The sequence below is a fragment of the Topomyia yanbarensis genome, chromosome 1 (genome assembly GCF_030247195.1).
Source record: "Topomyia yanbarensis strain Yona2022 chromosome 1, ASM3024719v1, whole genome shotgun sequence".
NCBI classification, from domain to species: domain Eukaryota; kingdom Metazoa; phylum Arthropoda; class Insecta; order Diptera; family Culicidae; genus Topomyia; species Topomyia yanbarensis.
The window spans coordinates 192,797,946-192,819,498 of record NC_080670.1 but is presented as its reverse complement, the minus strand read 5'-3'; the positions used below and the strand labels follow the sequence as shown (position 1 = coordinate 192,819,498).

Sequence of the window (21,553 nt, the reverse complement as noted above, 5' to 3'; positions counted from 1 at the left end):
ATAAAAATATTTTTTATAAGAAACAATTATTGTTTTTCTCAAACGATTAGTAGATTTAATCGTAATTCAAATAATCAAAATACAATGAAATCTAAAATTTCAGATCACGGCCAGTTATGTTTTTCGAATTTAATGATACGTTGTAATTGGACAAGTGATACTCAATCAGAGATGCCAGATTTGCAGACAAGTCTGCAAATTCACAGACTTTTAATTTAAGCTGCAGATTTTTTCGATGACACAGATATTTGCAGATTTTTTAGTTTGGTTGCAGATATTTACAGATTTTTGAATATAAAGGCTTTTGGTTACGCTAGCTTTCCTGACATTTTTTGTTCTTCCCATACTTTTAAAATTATTATTGCAGACATTTGAAAAAAGTACCTGGCATCTCTGCGTCGTTAGTCATTTGCTCTGAGACAGGCAGTGCGTTGCGTGCTGAGCGTCCCGTTCCACCAGTAAGCTGAACACCGTCTGCTGCGTGGCTCATGTTTTTGTGGCATTGTGGCGTCCCAAGCCGTTATTATACTGCAGCTGAGTTCGGTTGGCCGATTTGGTAACGAATGCGTATACGTTTCGCATACTCTCTAATCCATGTTCGCCGTCAGTGAAGAACTCCAGAATGTGACGTCGATGATAGACTCCCTGCCGTTTCTCCGACATGTTCTAACGGAACCTTCATTGCACAATCGTACGTCTGTCTTCAGTAGAGCTTCATACATGATACATCCTCTTGTGTTGGTTATAAGTATACTGCCCCACTCCACAGCCCAGGCATTGAAGTCACTACCGGCTTTCGGCCGATCAACTGCTCGGTTAACTGTTCCAACACTAGGCTGAACTGATCCACTATTCATCTTGAAGGTGCGTAACAGCTGCACACGAAGACGCCGTTGATTTTGGCGATCGTAAAGCCACGAGTTTTCTGCAGTTAATTCGGAGCCTCGCTTGATCCTTGAAATGGCTCGATCTTTCATCCATTTAGTTCTTGATATTCCTCCTACGTTCCGTCATTCTCTCCATCTATAACGTTATATAGATCCTCTGCGTACTTTTAGCCATTTAGCCCCGAACTTCACTCAGATATTACCTAGTGGTAAGTTCTTAGGTTTGCTTTCTGTAGGCCGTTTAGCTCCCGTTTTCGGGAGCTATTTAGTTTCCAGCTTTGTCGCGATCTTCTCGGAAAGTCCCAGGCGGTAAACTCACTTTAATCCGACGAAGAGTTTCCCGGCAGCGGAATTTCATGAGAAAATGATACTCGTTTCCTTGAGCCAATTATGTTCCCAGAAGGTGAAATTACCCTGCTCCGACTGAGAATTCCCGGGCGGCGGAATTTCTCCGGGTACCGATATCCGTTTCGTGAACCAATTAGCTCACAGTTTTGTCCCGATACAAGTGAGCCATTGAACTTCGTCAGATCGCGTAGTGTAGGCCTCGATGTAATCCTCGGCGGTAGACCTAGCCTCCACAGCGAGCAAACCGGTAGGTGCCAAGGTCTGTCGCCAACTTTCACCACAAGGAAATATTCTCAGAAGAAAATTTTTGCAAAAGAAACTCCCTTTAATATATTCGTTACATTTTTTCCTCGCTACTACGCCACTGACTGCGGTTCCTGGCCAAATTTCATCTCAAAGAACATAATTCGCAGCTGCAACTGGCTATCCTTTATCATGACGAGCTCAGATAGCAGAATTATTATGGAAACTCGCTCAAGTAAAAACATATCCTGAAGTAATCACTCTGCTGAAACCTACTCTAGGCGAACAGGGGCCGAAACGTGCGATCCTAGCCAAATCCAGCCCTGTTTAATAAGCTTTGCCGTTAATCGATGGATGGAGTTTTGAGTACAGTCGTGATTCGCTGGTTGGGCCACAGCCTTGTCCAACTAACGAATTTGATTCGCTAGTTGGACCGACTGACAAATGTCAAAAACTCTCCAAAGGAGATGTTGACAGTGTAAATGCATCTATTCATATCTCAAAATATTGTCAGATTGATTGTCAAAGTAAATTTGACATGCGATTTTAGCGTTTAGATGCTTTTTAGTTGGACAATGGTCCAACTAGCGGAGGTCCAACTAAAAAGCGGTCCAATTAAAAAATGTCCAACCAGCGAATCACGACTGTATTCTCTGCAAGCCACACTTAACTACTTTTCTTATTGCAGATTGGTATTAACGCAGCTTTAGCCACACCGTGAGACTGTCGTTAGCGAAATGCGCCAATGCTTTGACATTCCCAGACATACCCTATGTACGACCATTCCCTTCATCGGATTGTACTATATCGGCCTGGTATTCATGAGAGTCGGTGTAAGCTAGGGAAAGTGATGGATTGCTCTGTTTACCTGTCTTACAGTAAGAGTTGTTCGTATGGAGGAGGCGCATAGCTTGTCAACAGAGTCCAGTATTATGGCAGTGCGGCGCTTTGGGGCCCGTCGAGGATAACCGGCAAAGCTGCATGTTTCATGGTGCCAGTGGAGAGCTGCAAGATGAGATCGGCTCAAGAAACAACTTTCACGAGTGCACGAACGTGATAGACATTCATTGCTCCAGCGATCTGTCATACGGGTGGCGCTTGAAAGTGATTGGTTCGTTCGGTTAAAATGGCAATAGGTTCAACCCTTGATACGCCCCGGGAGCCAGATGATGAAATACTCTAGATTATCATTCACGAGACAGAGATGATGGTGAACTGTCGACTCCTGACACTTGAATTGGCGGATCATAATGCACTAACACCCAGTTACTATATTTTAGGATTTTCTAACGATGTGGAAATCTTCCCAATGGAACCTGTAAGTGGTGCTGCTAAATTCTTGCGTAGCTTGAAGCTGACACCGTTCATTACAAACGAGTTTTGGAAGAGATCGGCGAAAGAATTCCTCCCGGTTATCACACGAAGATGCAAATGGTTCGGAAACACACAGGATCTGCAAGTTGGTGATTTGGTACTGGTGGTGCCAGTGTGTGGGTCGAAGCAATTCAGACGCATTCTTCACCTTAACACAAAACTCAAACCTTCCTCGTTATTTTCTTCTCAATCCTCATTCCCTTTTTCTAGACTAACCAGCTTTACTTGCATCTCTCTATTTTCTATTTCCACTCTCGACGTTGTAACCATTCTCATGGGAGTTCGCATGCTTAAAGCTACCTTACTTGATGTTTTGTCGAGCCTGGGACGTGATCATCAAGCGGATGATGAGCTGGAGCGATGTGTACCGCCTGGTCGCGGTCTAGCTGTCAACCTTTTCGATTTCACACATTCTACACAATTAGGTTCTTTACTGACACAGTTAACCTCACTTTTCTTGACAGTTCACTAGCACTGTTTACATGGACTTAGAAACATTTTGTGGACGACTAGATTCGTTCGAAGCGAATCGATTTTTTTTCTGAGCCCATATACGGTAACGATTACGATGCACTTGTGTCTCTCCCAACTGTGTTGGTGGTCTTCCCGAAAGGAATTTCCAAAAGAAACGTCCGAAAAAGGTTCTGAAAAAACCGTATCACGATTTCGTTAGCTCTTGCTCACGAAATGATTTGTGTGATTACCTCTTATTCAGGGTCTTTTTAATTGCTTCTCCAGCCGACGTTCTCCGGCTTTTGGTGGGAAATATCCAGCCGTTCTGGGTGCGCTTGGATGTCCACCTGTCAGGGTGCAATCGGTAGTGATCAATATGTAATTGTAATCACAGTTTGCTTACCGGAGTAATTTTATTCGATGATTTCTCCTTTGCTGTGTGTATTCAGGCAGCTGTTACTGGTCGAATCTTTCGGCAACACGAAAGCGACGTGTTATCGGCAACTGGAAGTGCTCCGTTCGCTTTCTTTCGTCCCAAAAACAGGGCGACCGTTGTAGGCTTTGTTCTATTGGCCGCCGCCACGTGCGTTTTTTCTCGTGTGCAGCCAATGGCGCTATCAGCTTTTCCCGAGATTTACCTGCGGTTTGCAGAAGCCCAATCCCGACCCTTGGGTCTCGACAGCTGCTTGCGGTGACTACGAGTTGCCCTAGGTCTTCTGTGGCGGATCTTTGGGGCAAACTGTTCCAACCAATCGTGTCAAGGTGGAGCGTAGCTCCAACACGTTGTTGCTCGCTACCGCTGGTATGATTTTCTGGGCTGACAGCTGCCGATTTCGGAAGTTAGAGAAGTGCTGCTAGATTTTCAAGCGAGGGGCTCGCTTGATGTTTTACACGCTAATTTGGTTTACTTTGCTGCTATACTGTGATACACTGAATCAAAACGTTACAGAACATCGAAAAGAGGAATTTTCTCAATCTTTTACCGTATGAACAATGCATCGGAAGTAATTTTTCATTTTTTCTATTTTTTTCTTTATTTTCAAATAATTTCCTTTTACGGCCGCCAAAGTGTACCTCAGCCGCTAGCCTAAACCTTACACATTCACCATACAGGCGGCGACATACAGCGCGAGTGAGTTCGGTTTCAAAAGATGTTTTACCCTTCGGGCGAATGTGTGTTGTGTCGAGGCGACCGGTTTACTTTTTTCGCTTCGCTTCTTGTTTCTGTTTGCAATATATTTCCTGTTCGATAATGTCTTAATGTTGTAGATTAGGTTTTATGTTTATTTCATATTATTTCATACAGTTATGTTAAAAACTCGCAGACTTACATCTTCAAATATATATATTGTAATATTTTGTTGCTTTTCTTTCAATATATAGATGTACGTGTATGTGTAATGTGTGTATATATATTTATTTTTCTGTGTATATGTATATTGAACTTTTAAATATGTATTTCCTTAAGTTTTAATTATTCTACTTATGTTCTGATTTTATCCCTTCGAAAAATTGTGTAAACTTATCTTGTAGAGTGTGTGTATGTGTGAATTGTTCTTCTTGTCTTTTCAAAATCAAAATGAATGTTTCGATAAGCTGTCCAGTTGTGCAACATGCGATGAACAGGTAACGGTGTGAGACGGTGTGAATCATTTCCAACAACTAATGCTAGTGTAGATTGGCGAAACAGAAATTAAACGTAGAGTCACAGATTGAATCCAGTATGCGCATGTGTGTATGTGTTTGAATGTGTATACTATTTAGTAACAGTGTCTCGAAAAAAAATCTGATTTTCTTTATATTTATAAGTTGCTAATAAATATTTACGCTCTGAGTTGAAACATAGTTTTTTTTTCTTCTGTTTTATGACGGTTTATTGCAATGGATGCTGCGTTTCGGAGACAATCACTCGTGCTTTCGTGTGTTGTGCGATAGATGCTTTGCTCGCGGCTAGAAACTTGTCGCCTACGCGCAAGCGAAACATTCTACCACAAATTTTCCGTAATCGAATGCCTATATTTTACTGCCTCACTATAAATAACAGAGTTACTGTATTTTGCTTTCATTTTACTTTCGTTATTTTAATAAATAGAGGTATATTTCAGTTTTTCTTTCCTATAAACGTCAGAGTGATAAAAATCAAAGTGAAACGATGACAACCTAATTTGTGGCTGAACATGCATGTACACGTTCTGCGATGAGTTATGTCGATTTGATGCTCTAAACATGGCGAATACTTCCACAAGTGTAGTATAATCTACGTTAGCTGACGTCTCAAATCTGTTTCGACGTACTTGGTTTCCCTTTTCTGCAACCTATTTGAGCCAATTTAGCCTAATTCGTAATCCATCTTTTTGTCTATATACAGTCCACATACTTCACCTAAGATGATTCTAACTCGGGTATTGGATTTAGAAATGCGTGTATAAAACAAAAAATATGGGACAAATTTCCAAATGAAAAGCCGCTTAACCGATAAACTTTCGGTGCAAAATGTAAGTCTTTTACTTCCTAAAACATTCCAGCATGAGCAAGATCTTTCTGAACTGTTCTATACAATTTTGGATTTTTGTTCAAAAATACTACAAATAGTGAATATAAAAATAGCTTGCTGTCTGTACCCTTCTATTCTGCCCATGATCGCATATCAGTCCCATAAAGATAGGAAATCCCATAGAAAACGGGACAACTATGCGATCATGGGTAGTATTATCCTATGCAGGAAAAATTCTAGCTATTCGAATGCTTTAAATAAATAATAAGATGAGTAGGCGTAATTTCCAACAAATAGGATTTTTTGGGGTATGCAGGTTATTTACTTTTTTAAGCGGATTATTGTTGAAAATTTATTTCTCAGAACTTTTCTCACCGCGAATTACAAATTAAAAAAACATTTTAGTTGAAGAATAAATTTGGAAAAGAGTCCTCAAAAAATCCTACGTTCGCGAAATATTTAACAAATAAGAATAATTACAGCGAAAATCTTCATTCAAGAGACGTAACTTTACGGTTATAGCCCGGATCATTAAATTGACACATATTCAAAAAAAAAAGTGAAGAAATGTGGGAACAAAAAAGATATAAAACGAGAATACTTATTCAAAAGGTCCTAAGTAACATTCAGCTCGAAGTGAGAAAAACCAGATTAGTTTCTATTTTTCCCCGAAGAAATATTTGTGCTAATGGAACAATTATGCCATTAATCAGAGGACTATGCTTTTTAGGTAAATAATACCAAAAATAGAAAATGTTTCAGTACCAATATAGTTGTTAAGCACTTAAGTTTTTAGGGGTCTAGCGAACTCCCTTCTCAGACGAGTATTTGGCTTTAAATGACGATCCGCTCTCTGAAAACCTTCTGGTTTCTAGCATGCCCTCGGGTACATCACGTCCTTGCAATGTGTCTCGAGACACTTGGCGCTGACGGTTTGCGGTATTACTACCAAAGTGTCAGAGGCTTAAAGACGAAAATCGAGGACTTGGCTATGGACGGTGACTACGATATTTATGTTCTGATAGAAACTTGGCTTGATGATCGTATTATATCGATTCAATTTTTCAGGGATGCTTAGGCGGTTTTCTAGTGCGTATCGAAGCTCTTGTAACAGCATCCATGATCGCGGTGGGGGAGTTTTGATCGCTGTTTCTTCCACACTTGCCTCCTGTGAATTTGGTGTGGGTAGTTCATCAAGCACTAAAGCTGTTTGGACGAAAATTACTACGCAGACGAAGAACTACTTTATTCGAGCTGTTTACATTGCTCCAGAAAAATGACTTGACTGCTCTATTACGCAGCTCCATCTAGACTCTATAAAGCGAACTTCTCAGGCAGATGCAAACGATGTGATGGTAGTCCTTGGTGATTTCAACCAGCTAGCCTAGTAAACGACGCGGCGGCTAAGCGGGTTAAACTAGATGTTGGCGATCGATAGGTTGTTGAAAATTTGTTCTGGGCTATACACCGTAACTTGCCGTTTACTGTAAAAGGAATGCGGAAGGACTCATGTGGGTTTCTTCTGGACGTGGATGCGCTTATCCTAACCCGTTATCCTCGACAACAAACCTTGCCAACCGCTTACTTCTGGACGGGATGACTTTTCCCGGTCTTAATCAAGTAAGCACGATTTTCAACCACCAATCTCGTTTTCTTGACCTTGACTTCGTCAGTAGGAATACCTTGCCTGAGTGTTCTGTGAGTGAAGCTTCCAGTGTGATCGTTCCATTGGATAACTACCCTCCTGCTTTAAAAATATCTATTTCTACCATTAGTTCACCATACAATTTTTTATACACCCGCTTTATTGCCATAAGTACCATCTGTTGAGATAAAATCCTACTGGTGGGTTGCTCCTCTATGGTTTAGCAAAGATTTACTCCGTTCGCCATCTACATTTCAAGTCTTATTGTATTGATAGTCATTTATTCGGCCCTATTCTGCGCGGCGTGCGACGTGAGACGACTACTCACCTCACTCTAAGTGGCTTTTCTCACCCAATTCTGAAGAGTCACTTCGGGTGACGTGAGACGTCCATTTAACCGCAATGGGGAATCTCACCTCACTCGAGTCGACTCTCAGAATAGGGTAAAAAAAGTCACGTAAAGTGAGGTGAGTTTAGTCACGTAAAGTGAGGTGAGTTTAGTCACCTCACGTCACACGCCGCGCAGAATAGGGCCGATTGAAATCTTTGTCAGCTGTCCAGTTTTCACAAGAACTAAACTTCTACCGCTGCTTCCATCGTGGACACGAAAAAGTAGCGTGAGGCTGTAGCTAAGTTGAGCGCGATCGTCTCAAATCTCTCGACCCCCATTGCGACTAATTTTCCGGCTAATTCTGGCTCTTTAGCTCAAAGGAGGCCTTTGTCAAGCGACTTCCACTCGAAAATAAAGTCGCGAGAATAGTACTAAAAGTAACACTACTGCAGGTGTAGTCTGTTGTGCTAGAGCCATTCAGCGGTAAATCAGAATAGTTACTGATGAACGGGAGCAATTTTGGTTCTATTTGAGCTGTTTTGACACGATCCATACAAAGAAGAAAACATTGCTACAATGCCTTGGAATAAGCGACACATCCAAAGCAATTTCATCGGTCAAGATCGATCTAACGCAACTCAATTTTGGTTTCTGTCCGGACAAACTGAAGGATGTTGCACTCGAAGCGTCTAGTTGGCCGATTGGAGTACTGGTTCGTGAATTCAATTTGGGCCAGCAAAGGCAGGATAGATTTGACCAATGGGGTACCGAGATACTCTGCCGCTTGTATTATGAAAGCCTTCGATCTCCTTGTCACAACACTGCAACCAACGTTCACCAATTGTCCCGGTCCTGTGTGCGAGAGTGGAAAAATGCTCTTCCAAACTTCCTATTGCCGCAAGTTAATTGTTTTGTATCGGAACCAGATTTCGTTTTTCTTGCTCCAAGCCCAGTAGTATTTTCAAGTATCCAATCAAAGAAGTATTTTCAAGTAGTGGGCGAACCAGCGAACAATATAACGCCGTCATACAATCGGGATCCTCGAAATTTCGAACGATTTTGAAAATGAGATTCAAGTTGTCGGGTTGCTTGAGAAATTAAAGCTGAGCGATGCTGATTGAATGTTAGCTTCGTATCCAACAAAACGCCGAGGTCGCTGACGCAATCAACTCTAGTAAGTCTTTGCCCATCAATTTGGTAGTCGTACCGTATCGGACTGAACATGCGGTGGAAAGTTTTAACTTGGCATTTTGCAATGCTAATAATTAGCCAGTTTCTGCGACACCAGCTATCGAATTTATCTAGAAGATCTTGAACATCGATGCAGTCGTTGATAGATCGGACTACAAGGTACAATTTCAAATAATCGGTGTGGGGTGGGCGTAGCGTAGTTGGTAAATCGATTGCCTTGTACGCAGTGCACCTGGGTTCGAGTCCCGACCCCGCACATAGGTTTAGAAATTTTTCATAAGAGATTTTTCTATCCCGAAGAGGCGAATGACCTTAAGGTCAAAACCTCTATAATCGAAAAAAAATCTGTGTAAACCAGTTTGCATCCTACACCCAGCAAAGGAGCATCGTTGAAGAATAATACAAACAGTGGGGGTCCCATATTGCTGCCATGAGGGACTCCAGATTTGTTCGTAAATTGAGAGTTTCCTCTCAAGGGCCAAGCTGCGCACGTAGAACTCTGTCACTCAAGTAAGAATCCAGCCATTTATCGAAATTCCCTGATGCGCCCGGCCATGACATTTTTGTTAATAAAATTCGGTGGTCAATTCGAGAGAATGCAGCTTTTAAATCGGTGTACACTGCCTTTTCTTCCATCTGCGTCATGCAAGTTGATGAAAAATCTAGAAGATTTGTGCTTACAGATCGTCCAGGCCTAAACCCATGTTGAGCAGTGGAAATGTAACTTTTCGTGCGCGAGAGTACGAAAGTGTTCCACAATGTCAAATATTTTGGATGCTGCAGATAGGCTAGTTATGCCCCGGTAGTTTCTAACATTCCGACGATCACCACTTTTATAAACAGAGAACATGAACGACTGTTTCCAATGAAATGGGTCGTTTACGAAAGAAATGTGCGCATCAATGACATTCATATCTAGGCTTCTATCGGGAGGGATGTACCCACCTCACTGCAGAATCTTCCTACCGCGCACGGTGACACTTGCACACACACTTACTCTAAGCAGCAGACGTCTCTCGTTTCGATTAAAGATTTAACATGCTCTTGCACCACAGCTATCAATACACCTACGAAGCTCATTCTATCTGTTGGTTAGGGAGCTTCGGTCACTCCGAAAAACGTTGAATGAATTTCCGAATAACTGAAGTGAGCTGATGCGGTCCTCCAGTTCAGTCTCTGTCAGAATGATGATGTCGTAGTTAGATTTACGCGTAGCCAAAAATATCTCATCGATCTTGGGCTTTAATCCCCTGACGTTCTGGTAGTAAATCCAGATTCCTCTATCGACTCCATCGATATTCTGCAGGAAAAACTAGTTCGCTAAAATACTCGCCTCTGGTGGAAACACCTGAAATAGGTGTTGATCGCTTGTGATGCATTCTCAAAAATCAGCGAATTTAAATGCATTTTTTCCATCAAAATAGAAATCCATCATGTATTTTGCGTTGCGTATCAGACGTCAAAACCCTACAAAAATCTAGCCCTACATTCAACAAAACGTCGAACAATGACGATCAGTGTAGGACGTTTGTTGAGCAGACTTTTGTGCAAGGGAGTACAAAGTTTATGCAAAAATGGAAATGAAATGCATTTTTTGCTAATTTCTAGTGATCTGCCCGTAGCACCCGAAGGTTTCTACATCTAATTTCCGAAATAGTAACCCGACAGGCCAAGATGATGAATCCCGTGCTTTGGCTTTCATGTCGTTTTATAGGACACAAGTGACATACCGGCAACATTTTTGCCATTCGACACAAGTCGTACTTGATAGATTGGTTCAGATACACTTACGCAACGGGATAAAATTTTCAGCAGGTCACCGTCTGTGACTAACGGGTTGAGCCCAAAGAGATACAGCCAAAATTTATCGACATTGGTGACAGTAGAGACAACTTAGAGGTCGCTAAAATCAATAATATTGGATGAGATCATGGTACTAGGCGATTTTAATTTCCCTAGCATTTCGTGGATATCTTTATCCGGATTCTGCCCATTCCGTTCTCCACTCAGGTGAAGTGAGGTATATTCTCAGCTATAGTTCAGCCATGTTCCTACAAATCAATGAGAAGGCCAATTAAAATAGCCGACCCCTGGATCCTTGGTTTCTAAGTGATCGGGTTTCTGTTACATCAATAGCGATGACTCCCTCTAGTAAAACCAGTAGCATACCATTCTCCATTGATCGGCATGATTTCAATGTCGGTGTCCGTTTCCTACGATTACCGTAAAGCTGGTCATCGTAGTAGCGCAGACCTTTTTTTACATCATCGATTGGTTAAATATTCTGGACCCCGAAGATGTCGACAACATTGTAGTTCAAACTATTCCCAACGCTCTGGTGTACGTTACTGACAGGCATGTTCCGAAGAAAGTTCACCATCGACAAACCGACTCTCCATAGAAACTGGAAAAACCGACTCTCCATAGAAAACTGCCCTGCGAAGGGTTACCAAGTATCGCACAATACCACTCCGAAACTATTGTGTCAATTTCAACCAGAACGATGACAGACACCGTAGACCGCCGGGTCCAAAGAACGTTTCTGCCATAGATTCCCCCTTTAAAGCATGGTTCCATGATTTACAGTTCTCGAGAAGGTAAGTGTTAATCCGCCGCAAATTAATAAGGTACCATTCGTGTCTTCCTGCTGATTTATGATATAATCAATGATGACATGTATTCCTGTGGGTCAGCAGCAGCAGATTCGTATTATATAATTTTTAGCTGCAGAAGGATCGATCTATAAACAAAATTAGATTAGTGAATGTGGTTGCAGTTGGCCGGGCTATAGTTTAGAAGTTAAGCCAAATAATTTTAGATATATAACCAAACTTCTCCCACGATTAGTGCAGATTCTTTTAAGGGGCATACAGCGTGAGTCCGAAAATATCTGACGGCAGTAACCCAAAACTGACATTAAGATTCACTCTGACAGCGCGGCCTTAGCCTTATTAAACTTACCGAGCCAATGTAAACCAAATATAATTCTTCAATTCAGTTCAAAGCTTCGCTGGAATGTTGTCACTTCAATCTATAGACACATTGATAGTTTACGATTTTTCTTTTCCTTTCTTCAAATTTCATCTGTTTCTATTTTTATGCTGCTACTAAATTTTAAGACACGTGATCATGTTTTCTGTTTCGCTCGTAACTCTATTTACAATTTTTTCTTCTGCTTCATTTAACTGTTTACAACCTAAAACATTCCAAATGTATGTGTACTATTTGTAATTCTATTAGAATGTTAATATTAAAGAGTGTATCGATATCTAGAATTTTGCTGCTGAATATCTATTCTTAAAAAGACACTTCCTGCAATATTTTTTTTATTGTTTGCTTAACTTTACTGTGATAGCTATAAGGGATATTTGCATTCTTTCAAGTGTAATATTTCGACGCGTTCGAGTGTCATTTTAGTTCGAATAGCCCAACATCGCTATCAATCCAACAAATCGTTAATGTTTAGTTAGCAACTTGTATTTAAATGAGATCTGTACGTTCCGTTCAGCTAAGGAGCTAATGATGTTCTCTTAGTTGAATAACTAGAAAAATATTGAATATCTTGCTATCTCTTTTACTGTTTACTTTATTTTTATTTTATTTTTTTGCTACTGCTGTATATTCCGTCATGTGTAGTTCTGGCAAAAAAAAACTTTCACTACAAAACACCTACATTCAGAATCACGGAAATTACACATCTATGAAGAATTAAAAACGTATGCAACATCTCGCATGTTCCTATCATTAGACGCTACTCTAATTATTATTTTAGACGATTGGTTTGACAATTAATTTTATTTTTGTTTTCTGTCCTAAGATAGTTTATGTGTTGTTTTGTTTTAATGTTATCTGAAACTCTAGCCCCGGCTAGCTATAAAATTGATCTGATGAAACAAAATTTACTTGCCTGCTTTCGGTCAAAGAGAACCCATTTCAAACTATACATTTCTATAGAGATAGTAATCGACTTAAAATTACGATTCCACTTAAGTTGTAAGCGAAAATACAATCACAGATCAAACGAAAAATAATTCACACGTGGTCGTCAGAGCAGCCGCTCAAAAACCGCCGGCCTATCGAAAAACGTTCATCTTGATTTGTTCGACGTGAGTGTGTTTATTATGTGTTACAGAGTTTCGTTAACTTACTAGCGTAAAACAAGACCTATATTCGTGATGAGGGATGAAACGTTGAGAATTGAACACAATTTTTGTTGTTGTAAAGCAAACTAATGGGTACAACGTTCGACGTGGAAGGCAGAGCAGACCGGTCACCACATATTAAGTGGATCAGAAATTTGTTTAATGAGCTGCTCCGGCCCTTCCGTTCAGTACCAGTTATTCTTCAATGTTGAAAATATAGTTTCGAAAAATATTCTTCTACTTACGTATGATGATAAAAAAAAGGATTGTGTATATGAAATTTCCGAAATTAAAATCCATTTAAAAATGAAGGTATTGGTTCTAATCGCGATAAAATATTACGAGATAAAATAAATTCTCTACTTAAACCAAGAGATTGGGGTCGTTTTTTATTTATCTACAGCTAAAACCAGGAGAAGATCGTTAGCATTCGTCGCAGCTTGGTCAAATCGGTTGATATCTAAGAGAAAATAACGCTTATAACCTGTGAAAATGAGGTGCCTGTAGACATTGGGAGTACTCCGGAGTAAACAGAAAGAAAACCGTTCCTGTATTCGCTTCTTCTCCTTTCCTCCTTCTGGGAGCAAAGTTAGTCGGCCTGTCGACTTCTAGGAAGACAGTAGAAATCACGCCAAACAGACAGACGTTCCACAAATATCATTCATATCGTTCAAAATTGGACTGGACCCTGTCTGGAAGAAAAACTTGACCAAGCGGACATCTGTTCAGGGAGTTCTTGGAACAGCCCAACAACACGTTTCGGCTGGAGCAACTATCACTTTGGTCGGCGTAGCAGTAAGGAATCAACAATCGTTACTGCAGATCGGCGACAACCAATGACAACCATTGAGGAGTCCCGGCGCCTCCTGAACCAGATAAACTCTCCACTAACATCCTGCTTTATAATCGTTACGTTCCTAAGATCGTTGATGGCAGAGCTGCCTATTATAAGGGGCGTGTATAACATTGTTTTTGAACCTGCTGTACCTAACAATTTCTCGCATTTCAGCAGTGCTACTTCGGTCAGCTTCCGCATATACTACCGAAATGTACGTGGATTAAGGACCAAAATAGACACATTTTTTTCTGGCAATTTCGGAAGCTGAGAACGACACAATCGTCTTAACGGAAACTTGGTCGAGTGACCAAATCTATTCCGCACAGTTATATTTAAATGTAGCGAAGGCAGTGGTTTTTATTCATATATCGGGTCACGTAGAATTTTGTATTAGTAGAATCAAAGTAGATGGGCGTGGAATCAATGAACGTAAATAATAAACCTCCGTTGCGCTTTCCATCGATTCACGAAGTTATTGCTAAAAAAATTTTCATCTCTGCGCAACGAAAGCTCAGAAAGCGAACGGTATACAGTTGTACAATGTGGAAGATACGTACCAAGCAAAGTTAGTCAACGCTAGTGACGAATGGGGGAGTGAAAGAGACAATTAGTACATTGACGCTATGTTAATAGTGTTTGCATATGTAGCACGATTGTACAATAGATTTTGTGCACGTGTTTTATACGAATGAATGAGTTCGTGGTTGTACATACAATTTGCTGGGAAAGCATAATGTTTGATCGGACAAACTCAGTCGGCCTGTTGAACGGCACCGCGCAGCGTACCTCCAGAAAGCACGCAACGAAGTGCTCTGCCTGCAGTTCAACAGGCAACTGAGCTTGTCCGACCAAATCTGTTCCTGCCATGATATCAAGAATCTATGCAGAGCTCAAAAAAATTGACATCCCTGCGTGAACTTGAAAGAAAACGAAATTTAATTCATGCCCGGCGCGATGAATGAAATGTTTGGTTCGTTTCCCTCGTCATTCGTTCTCCCGATACAGCACACTCAGGCTCGGATATATTTGGTTTCAGAAGCAAACTGAATTTTTTTCCTATACTAGCTCTGCGGGGGGATTATTGAACAAAAGTGCACCAGATATAGATTACGCAGTTTACTTATGCTCGAAAATGTATAAGATGCCAATGTCTGCCTTCAAGCTGTCCACATAATAACAAGTAAATGCTTTGGTTGATGAAGAAATTTATGATTCCTCTGCACTCAAGCATTTTATTCTGCATGAAATTTCAGTCAGCTGGAAAGTTAATTAATGAGGGAAGCGGTGAATATTAATGTTGGCTTCGGTAAATTCAAGTAGAAATAGGTAACTGATTTTGAATTTTCGCAGCACTGAATCTATGTGTTTATCCATTGGAATCTTTTAATAGAAACCTTTCTGATCGATATGTGCAAAAATTCCGACAATTTATCGCGAGATGGCTGTAATATAAGCGTTTAAAACCTGACCACTTTTCGTTACATACCATTTCTGTTGAATTTGCAACATGCACCCCCATATCGAAAACAAAGACGTAGTCCTACGTCAAAATCTTGTTCGGATCGTAGGTAAAAACAATATTTTCGTAAATCAACCGTTATTGTGCAGCTCAAATTTGTTAACTGAATTCAAATCATTTTCCCATTCCAATTAATTATCTATCCATTTCAGTTCTATAATAGCTATTTTATCTATTTTGTTCTTATAGTTTGTTTACTTATGTTTCAGTCCACCGTCCACGGATCCAGCACTTCCGATTACTAGCTTCGACTACGTAGACCATATATCCTACTATTAATGTATCACTTTCTCCTATGATTCAGCGAAGGAACGTACTTCTTGGCCCAACGTTCCCACAGAACGCTGAACAACTGCTGGGATCACTGGAACGCGTCTCGAAGCGCCACCGCTGGATAAGTTGAACAAAGATTTACGCCCGGTAGATTCAGGAGAGTCCCCGCAAAAAGTAGTTTGGAATAAGTGCACCCGCTTCGTCAGACTTTTGTGAAACGTACGTTATCGGACGAAAGTTTAGCATGTCTCCCGCAACAAAAATTACAGTTTGCAATCGTCCTTACCAGCTTTGTCCAGTTCAAGAAGCGATTGGCGTCCACAATAGCCTGTTCCACTTTAACATCCTTCAGCAACAAATGAAACCCGAAGTTCCTCTGTAGTGTTAGCCGGAGGTAATTTTCTCTTCGGTTACTTTTCCGCACTGCTGTGCAAAAATTGCTGCCCACTTACCACGGGCTGTAGGGGAGTATCTTCGGACCTTTACTCAATTTGATCACCAGATTCGCCATATTTAGTCTCGTCGAAGCCCGTTGCCAGTCTGTCCTTCAGCTTCGTCAAAAATCACTGCAACATTTCTTGTAGCGGGGCTGATCAGACCGACACAATTTCTGCGTCGATCCACTACAACACTACTCTACTGATCGTGTAGTTGTGATTCTTCTTGATTGTTCGTGACAGCCGTACCGCAAGAACCGCAGCCAGGATCCACTTCAACGGTGCAAAGCCACTCGTCTTCAACCAGGTCCCAAACAACGCCTAGCATACTCTCGTATACGGTGTTCTTGTTCCGGTTGCAATACACACTGGAATCTACACTCTTTTCTCCCATCTGTTAAAAAACTAGCAGGGTTTTTGATCCAAAATCCTCCACACGCAAGGAATGGAAGTATTTCACTTCGCTAGATCACTTCTTCGATCGTATCCACTCTGTCGTAGTAATGACTCTTCACGATGGCTTCTACCGCTTTATGGTACTTTTCCACAAAATCTGCTGTGTTTAAATACTTTACAAATTGAGCTGAACATACTTATCCTCGGGTCTAATCCATTCTGATGATACATTTCTTGAATGTCACATCCAAAGGACATTGGCCGTTCTCAAAAATTACAGATCACTTTCAAATAGCTTTGAGTTAAGAGAGACTGCATTGTCTGATGTTACATCATCCCGGACCAGAAGCACCTTTCCCAGTTTCTCCGGATTCATCCCGTTATTGAGCAGTAAGCACCACGTAGCAGTTCGCGGCGTACCCTTCGATTCAGCATCACTTGCCGTGAGTGCCTATAATTTGGCTTGATAGTTCTCGATCTGCTGGTACACGTTTTTCTTCAAATTTGGACTCTTCCAGTCTTCTTCCTGCGTACAGCCATCGAGTAACTGCCGAAGAGTCGTATTATGTCGTCACGTCACAATAATTCCGCTTTAAAGCGATCGTCCACTTGCTTCGTCGCCAAATCAAGCATCTCTGGAGTCATTTTCTCCTCCATCGATTACGGTACAGCGAACGTCGCAATCGCTGTCTCATCCAGCATATATTGTCTCGCATCATGCCACGGAGATCTTGGTTGCCTTCCGCAACGATCGAGTGTAGGCTCAGGTAGGTGTGCGCACTCCATTTTCGGTTCTCTGAACCGTATCCTGTCCAACCTATCTTCGACTGTACGGCAATAGGTTCGTTCAACTTACCGATTCGTGACTCCAGCGGTGTAAATAAATGGAGCAATGTTCTCGGTTTTGCTGACGGATAGTCTTTCACCAGAACACCAACTAGAATACTTTTTCACCACATCTGCGAATCGTACTTCGGCAGCGCCAACTCTGATACCGTTCGTGTGTTGAACAGCGGAAACTTCTCCTTCGAACGCTTCGCCGACTTCATCCTCCCTTCCTCGAATCGTTCTCAAAGTGGCTGCCCGTCTACGTCACTAATAACGGCTCTTACGTATCGTCGGCCTCCAGCCACTTGGACACCAGATCATCCACCAACATAGCCGACGATCCTTTGTCGAAAAACGCAGAAGTATAGAACTGCTGTTTGGCAACATCAAGTGTCACTGGCATCATGGGAAAAATAACCGCACTATCTGCCTTTCCGGTGGCATTACAATCTACCTTCTGTAGCCGAAGCGATTCCTCCACTCAATGCTGTAATGAATCATTATAACTCACAAATAAGTGTGTATGGGTTGCACAGGAGTGGGCGTAAAAGTCCGAACCCATTTTCAGCTGTCATAAGTGAACATACGATCTTTACTGTCGACGGGAATAAACTTGGTCGATCACTTGATTTGTGATTGGTAACGTAACCACACGTTATTTATTTATATTTCTCCAAAATCCATCTTTTTAATTAAAAATTATAGATGCAAAATGTTCTGCGCCAAACATCGAATCTTCAAGGTCCATCGACTGTTCCCGCACTTGTTCGAGCAAACACAACATACCGATCAGCCTTTCTCAATCTGACTACAACATTCGCTTGAACTCGTAACAATATATGACGAGATGATCCATTCGTTTACAGATCCAGCATGGTTCCACTGGCTTCATCTGATCCACGTCGTGATGATCAACGAACCCCTTGCTCGACAACGTCGAGAACTCCGGTCCCAATTACACATTGGAAACGATATAATTGGTGAAATTCGTGAACATCCGCAACGGACTGTTCCTTGCTTTCGTCGCTTATGCGGACCCAATCCAGTTTGTAGCTCGGCGGAAATTTGTGCTGTTCCACCGACATCGGATTGTTTAGGTGGTTGCAGAGTCCCGACGCTTGAAGATGGTCGCATAACTGTTTCACCCTTATCCCGAAACTGTTCAACCTCTCCAATGGATCAGCTCTCGGTGGTGCATTTCTCACCTTCAATAGCAACGTTCAGAAGTTTCTCCGACTGCGCAAATTCCTGATCTCCTTCGCAAAGGAATCCGGTAGCACTAGCTGACTCTTAACCACCAAATATGCGGTACGCTATGGACGGTGCTGCAAACGTTTTGAATTTTCTATGTTTGAGAAACCACTGACAGCGGTCGTGTACTCGAAGCTGCTGGCGGTGCATCGTTCGCACATCGATACGTCGTCAGAATGGCGTACAACAACCCGTTAAAATGATTCTCGAAACTGGTCTGACAAGTACAGGGAGGAGAGGTGCACAGTGTGCTACGTGAATCAACTAAGTTGTAGGGGCCTGAGGAGTCTTCGTGTGCTGCAAGACTGACAACAAACAGTCAGGGACCGAGTCAACTTGAGACGACTTCTCGATACAGCAAAAGACATCACGGCCTTAGACTGATTGGTAAGATAAGGTGCGGGAAGTAACAAAGCTGTTTCGTGTGCACTTTGGTGATTTTTCGCAAACTAATTTGTTTTTTTTTACGATCTACCGCAAGTTTTCTACCGATTTAAGAGCCATATATTTTGTTGTCCACTGAATAACATCGATTTTATGGTCATAGAACAGATAATATTAGCTCATCCCTGATCTTCGTTGCTGGTTTGAAAGGGTTCATAGTAGAAGGTGTTTTGATATGACTATTATCAACGGTGGTAGTTTTACTGGGCGTCCAACCGTTGCATGCCTTTGGGTCACGCAAAACAGGACAGGAACAAGTTGTCTATCTTTCAAGAGGCGAGCAATACCTCGGTGTTGCCAACATCTTTTTTCGAAATCCGCTCCATTTTCGACAATGAAAACTTCGACCCCTTTTTTCTGTACAAACTGAAACCAAAAATCGCTGAAAAATAGGCAATTTTCAATGTTTTGAATATACTTACAACTGTAAAAATCTGGGATCGAAAATCTGATCAGATCACGAGACAGGTTATCTATGTACTGCCTATGATCGCAAGTCAGTCCCATAAAGATTGGAAATCCCGTAGAAAACGGCACAAATATGCGATCATGGGTAGTGTAGCTGTATTTAGCGCACTTTCATCAGCCCTCTACTAGGCGGTCAATTTCTTTTACGCCAACATCTGGAGTTTCGTAGAATTCTAAACCACCTAAATTTTGGGAGACATCACGCTTGACTGTGGGTTTTCTCAGGAACACAATTATTTTTCTTTTCTTATGGAGCTAGCGTCAATTCAGCGCTAGCTGAGTCCTATCACTAAGTTAGTGTTGGATACTGATGACACGAAATCGAAACCGCAAATTCCATAACTAATTTACCTAAAACTGCTGCTGGAGAAAGTTAGCTCTATTTTTCTAATTCACGGCTTTAAATTTTAGAGCAGTCAATAATTATGAATCTAGACTGAAGTGCTCCTGGACATGTCCTAGAGCATGCACCTTAGCGTCTAGGCTCATCATGTTGATTGCTGTCAAAGTCTGTTCATCACTATATCCTTGCTAACGGACAGTGTTCCATTAAAGAAAGCGTTTTCTTGGCTCGGTTTCAAGTACACAATCAACATTTGCCTCTGACCGTGCTGTCTAAAAGCAGTCGACTAACATGGTTAATTGTGCAAGATAAACATCCACTTTTGCCATGGGTGCTTTAGAAAATGTCTTTTTGCCGAGTCCCAAAAATACAATCATTCTTATCTTCACCACACAAAAATAATGATTCCGAATTTTGCAGCAAATGACCTTTCATCTACAACAGGAAGTACGCAAAACATCCCCAAAACTCCGCATTACTTTGCCTCGCCACCAACGCGAATGCTAACGATGATCCCCGTCGTTGATTTGACACTATTTTTTCTACTATTTTAGCGCTAGCCGGAAAAAAACCTAAAAGTACCTAACCTCTAAGAGAATAATCCGTTGCTACTTTCTTTTTTTTGTTAGTTTTGTTTTAACTAAAACCTTTACAGCGTCTACTTCAGCCTGCCGACGCCCGGGGGCATTGCTGGACCGGCTGGCCCCACCGGAACGGTGCTGTGTTGGTTTTCCTGTCCTAGCTGAACACAGTTGACGGTCATGTTGGAAAAGTCCACCACGATTGGTGCGGAGATCACGTGATGATTCACGTTTAGGTTGATATTCTGCTGATGGTGCTGGTGTGGCAGCGCAGTTGATGGATTACTGACCGCCAGTGTTAGCATGGCTGCAGCCTGATGATGGTGATGATGATGATGGTGATAATTTGAACCCCCGGGCGTGGGACCCCCACCGGTGGAACCAGCGGTAGCGGATACCCCTGGTGGCAAATGGTGGAAGGAGGAAGGTAACTGTCCTGGTGGAGGCGCATGGTGTTGAGACGGACCTCCCAAGGTAGAGTGGGGCATTGTTCCGGGTTGTGGTTGGGGAGGGGGTTGAACTAGCGAATGGGATAATGAGGGTGGTTGATGATGAAACGGTTGCTGTTGCGATTGTTGGGACAACAGATTACTGCCGTTGACGCTTCTATGATTACCTGCCGGGTTGTGACCCAGATGTTTCATACTAGCTAGGGTACCTGTGGCTGCCACTGCAACTGCAGCAGCTGAAATTGCTGCCGATGCCGACGGTGGTAGTGTGGCTACCGTTGTGGACGATGTTGGTGCTACCGTGGATAGTTTGACGTTGTTTTCATCGTCAACAATTACTCGGTTACTGATGGTAACCATTGCGTTGGTTGCCTGTCGAGTCGATGGTCCAGTAGATGATGAAGCTACCGACAAGGGTAGCGTCGGTGATGTTGTCGCTATCGCCGATGCTGGTGCGCCGGCTGGTGCTGCTGCTACCGATGCATTGGGAACGTGGCCGGTAGCCGAAGACAGACTGTTCAGTTCGGAACCGATCGACTCTAGTCGTTGTCATTTGGAGTTAAGGGCGGCGTTGATTTGCGTCCACAGTTCTTTCTTGCAGGATTTTGACCTATGCGC

The 21,553-nt window shown here is 42.0% G+C and overlaps 1 protein-coding gene across 1 annotated transcript in view; it reads right to left on the bottom strand.

The window, feature by feature from the left end:
• Positions 1–4,336: 4,336 nt before the first annotated feature.
• The window catches only part of LOC131685456 (zinc finger SWIM domain-containing protein 8 homolog), a 30,002-nt gene continuing 12,785 nt past the window's right edge, over positions 4,337–21,553 (bottom strand). The window contains exon 5 of the mRNA XM_058969188.1: positions 4,337–21,545. Within this exon, the coding sequence (XP_058825171.1) occupies positions 21,485–21,545 (61 nt within the window). The 3' untranslated portion in view covers positions 4,337–21,484. The remainder of the gene's footprint in view (positions 21,546–21,553) is intronic.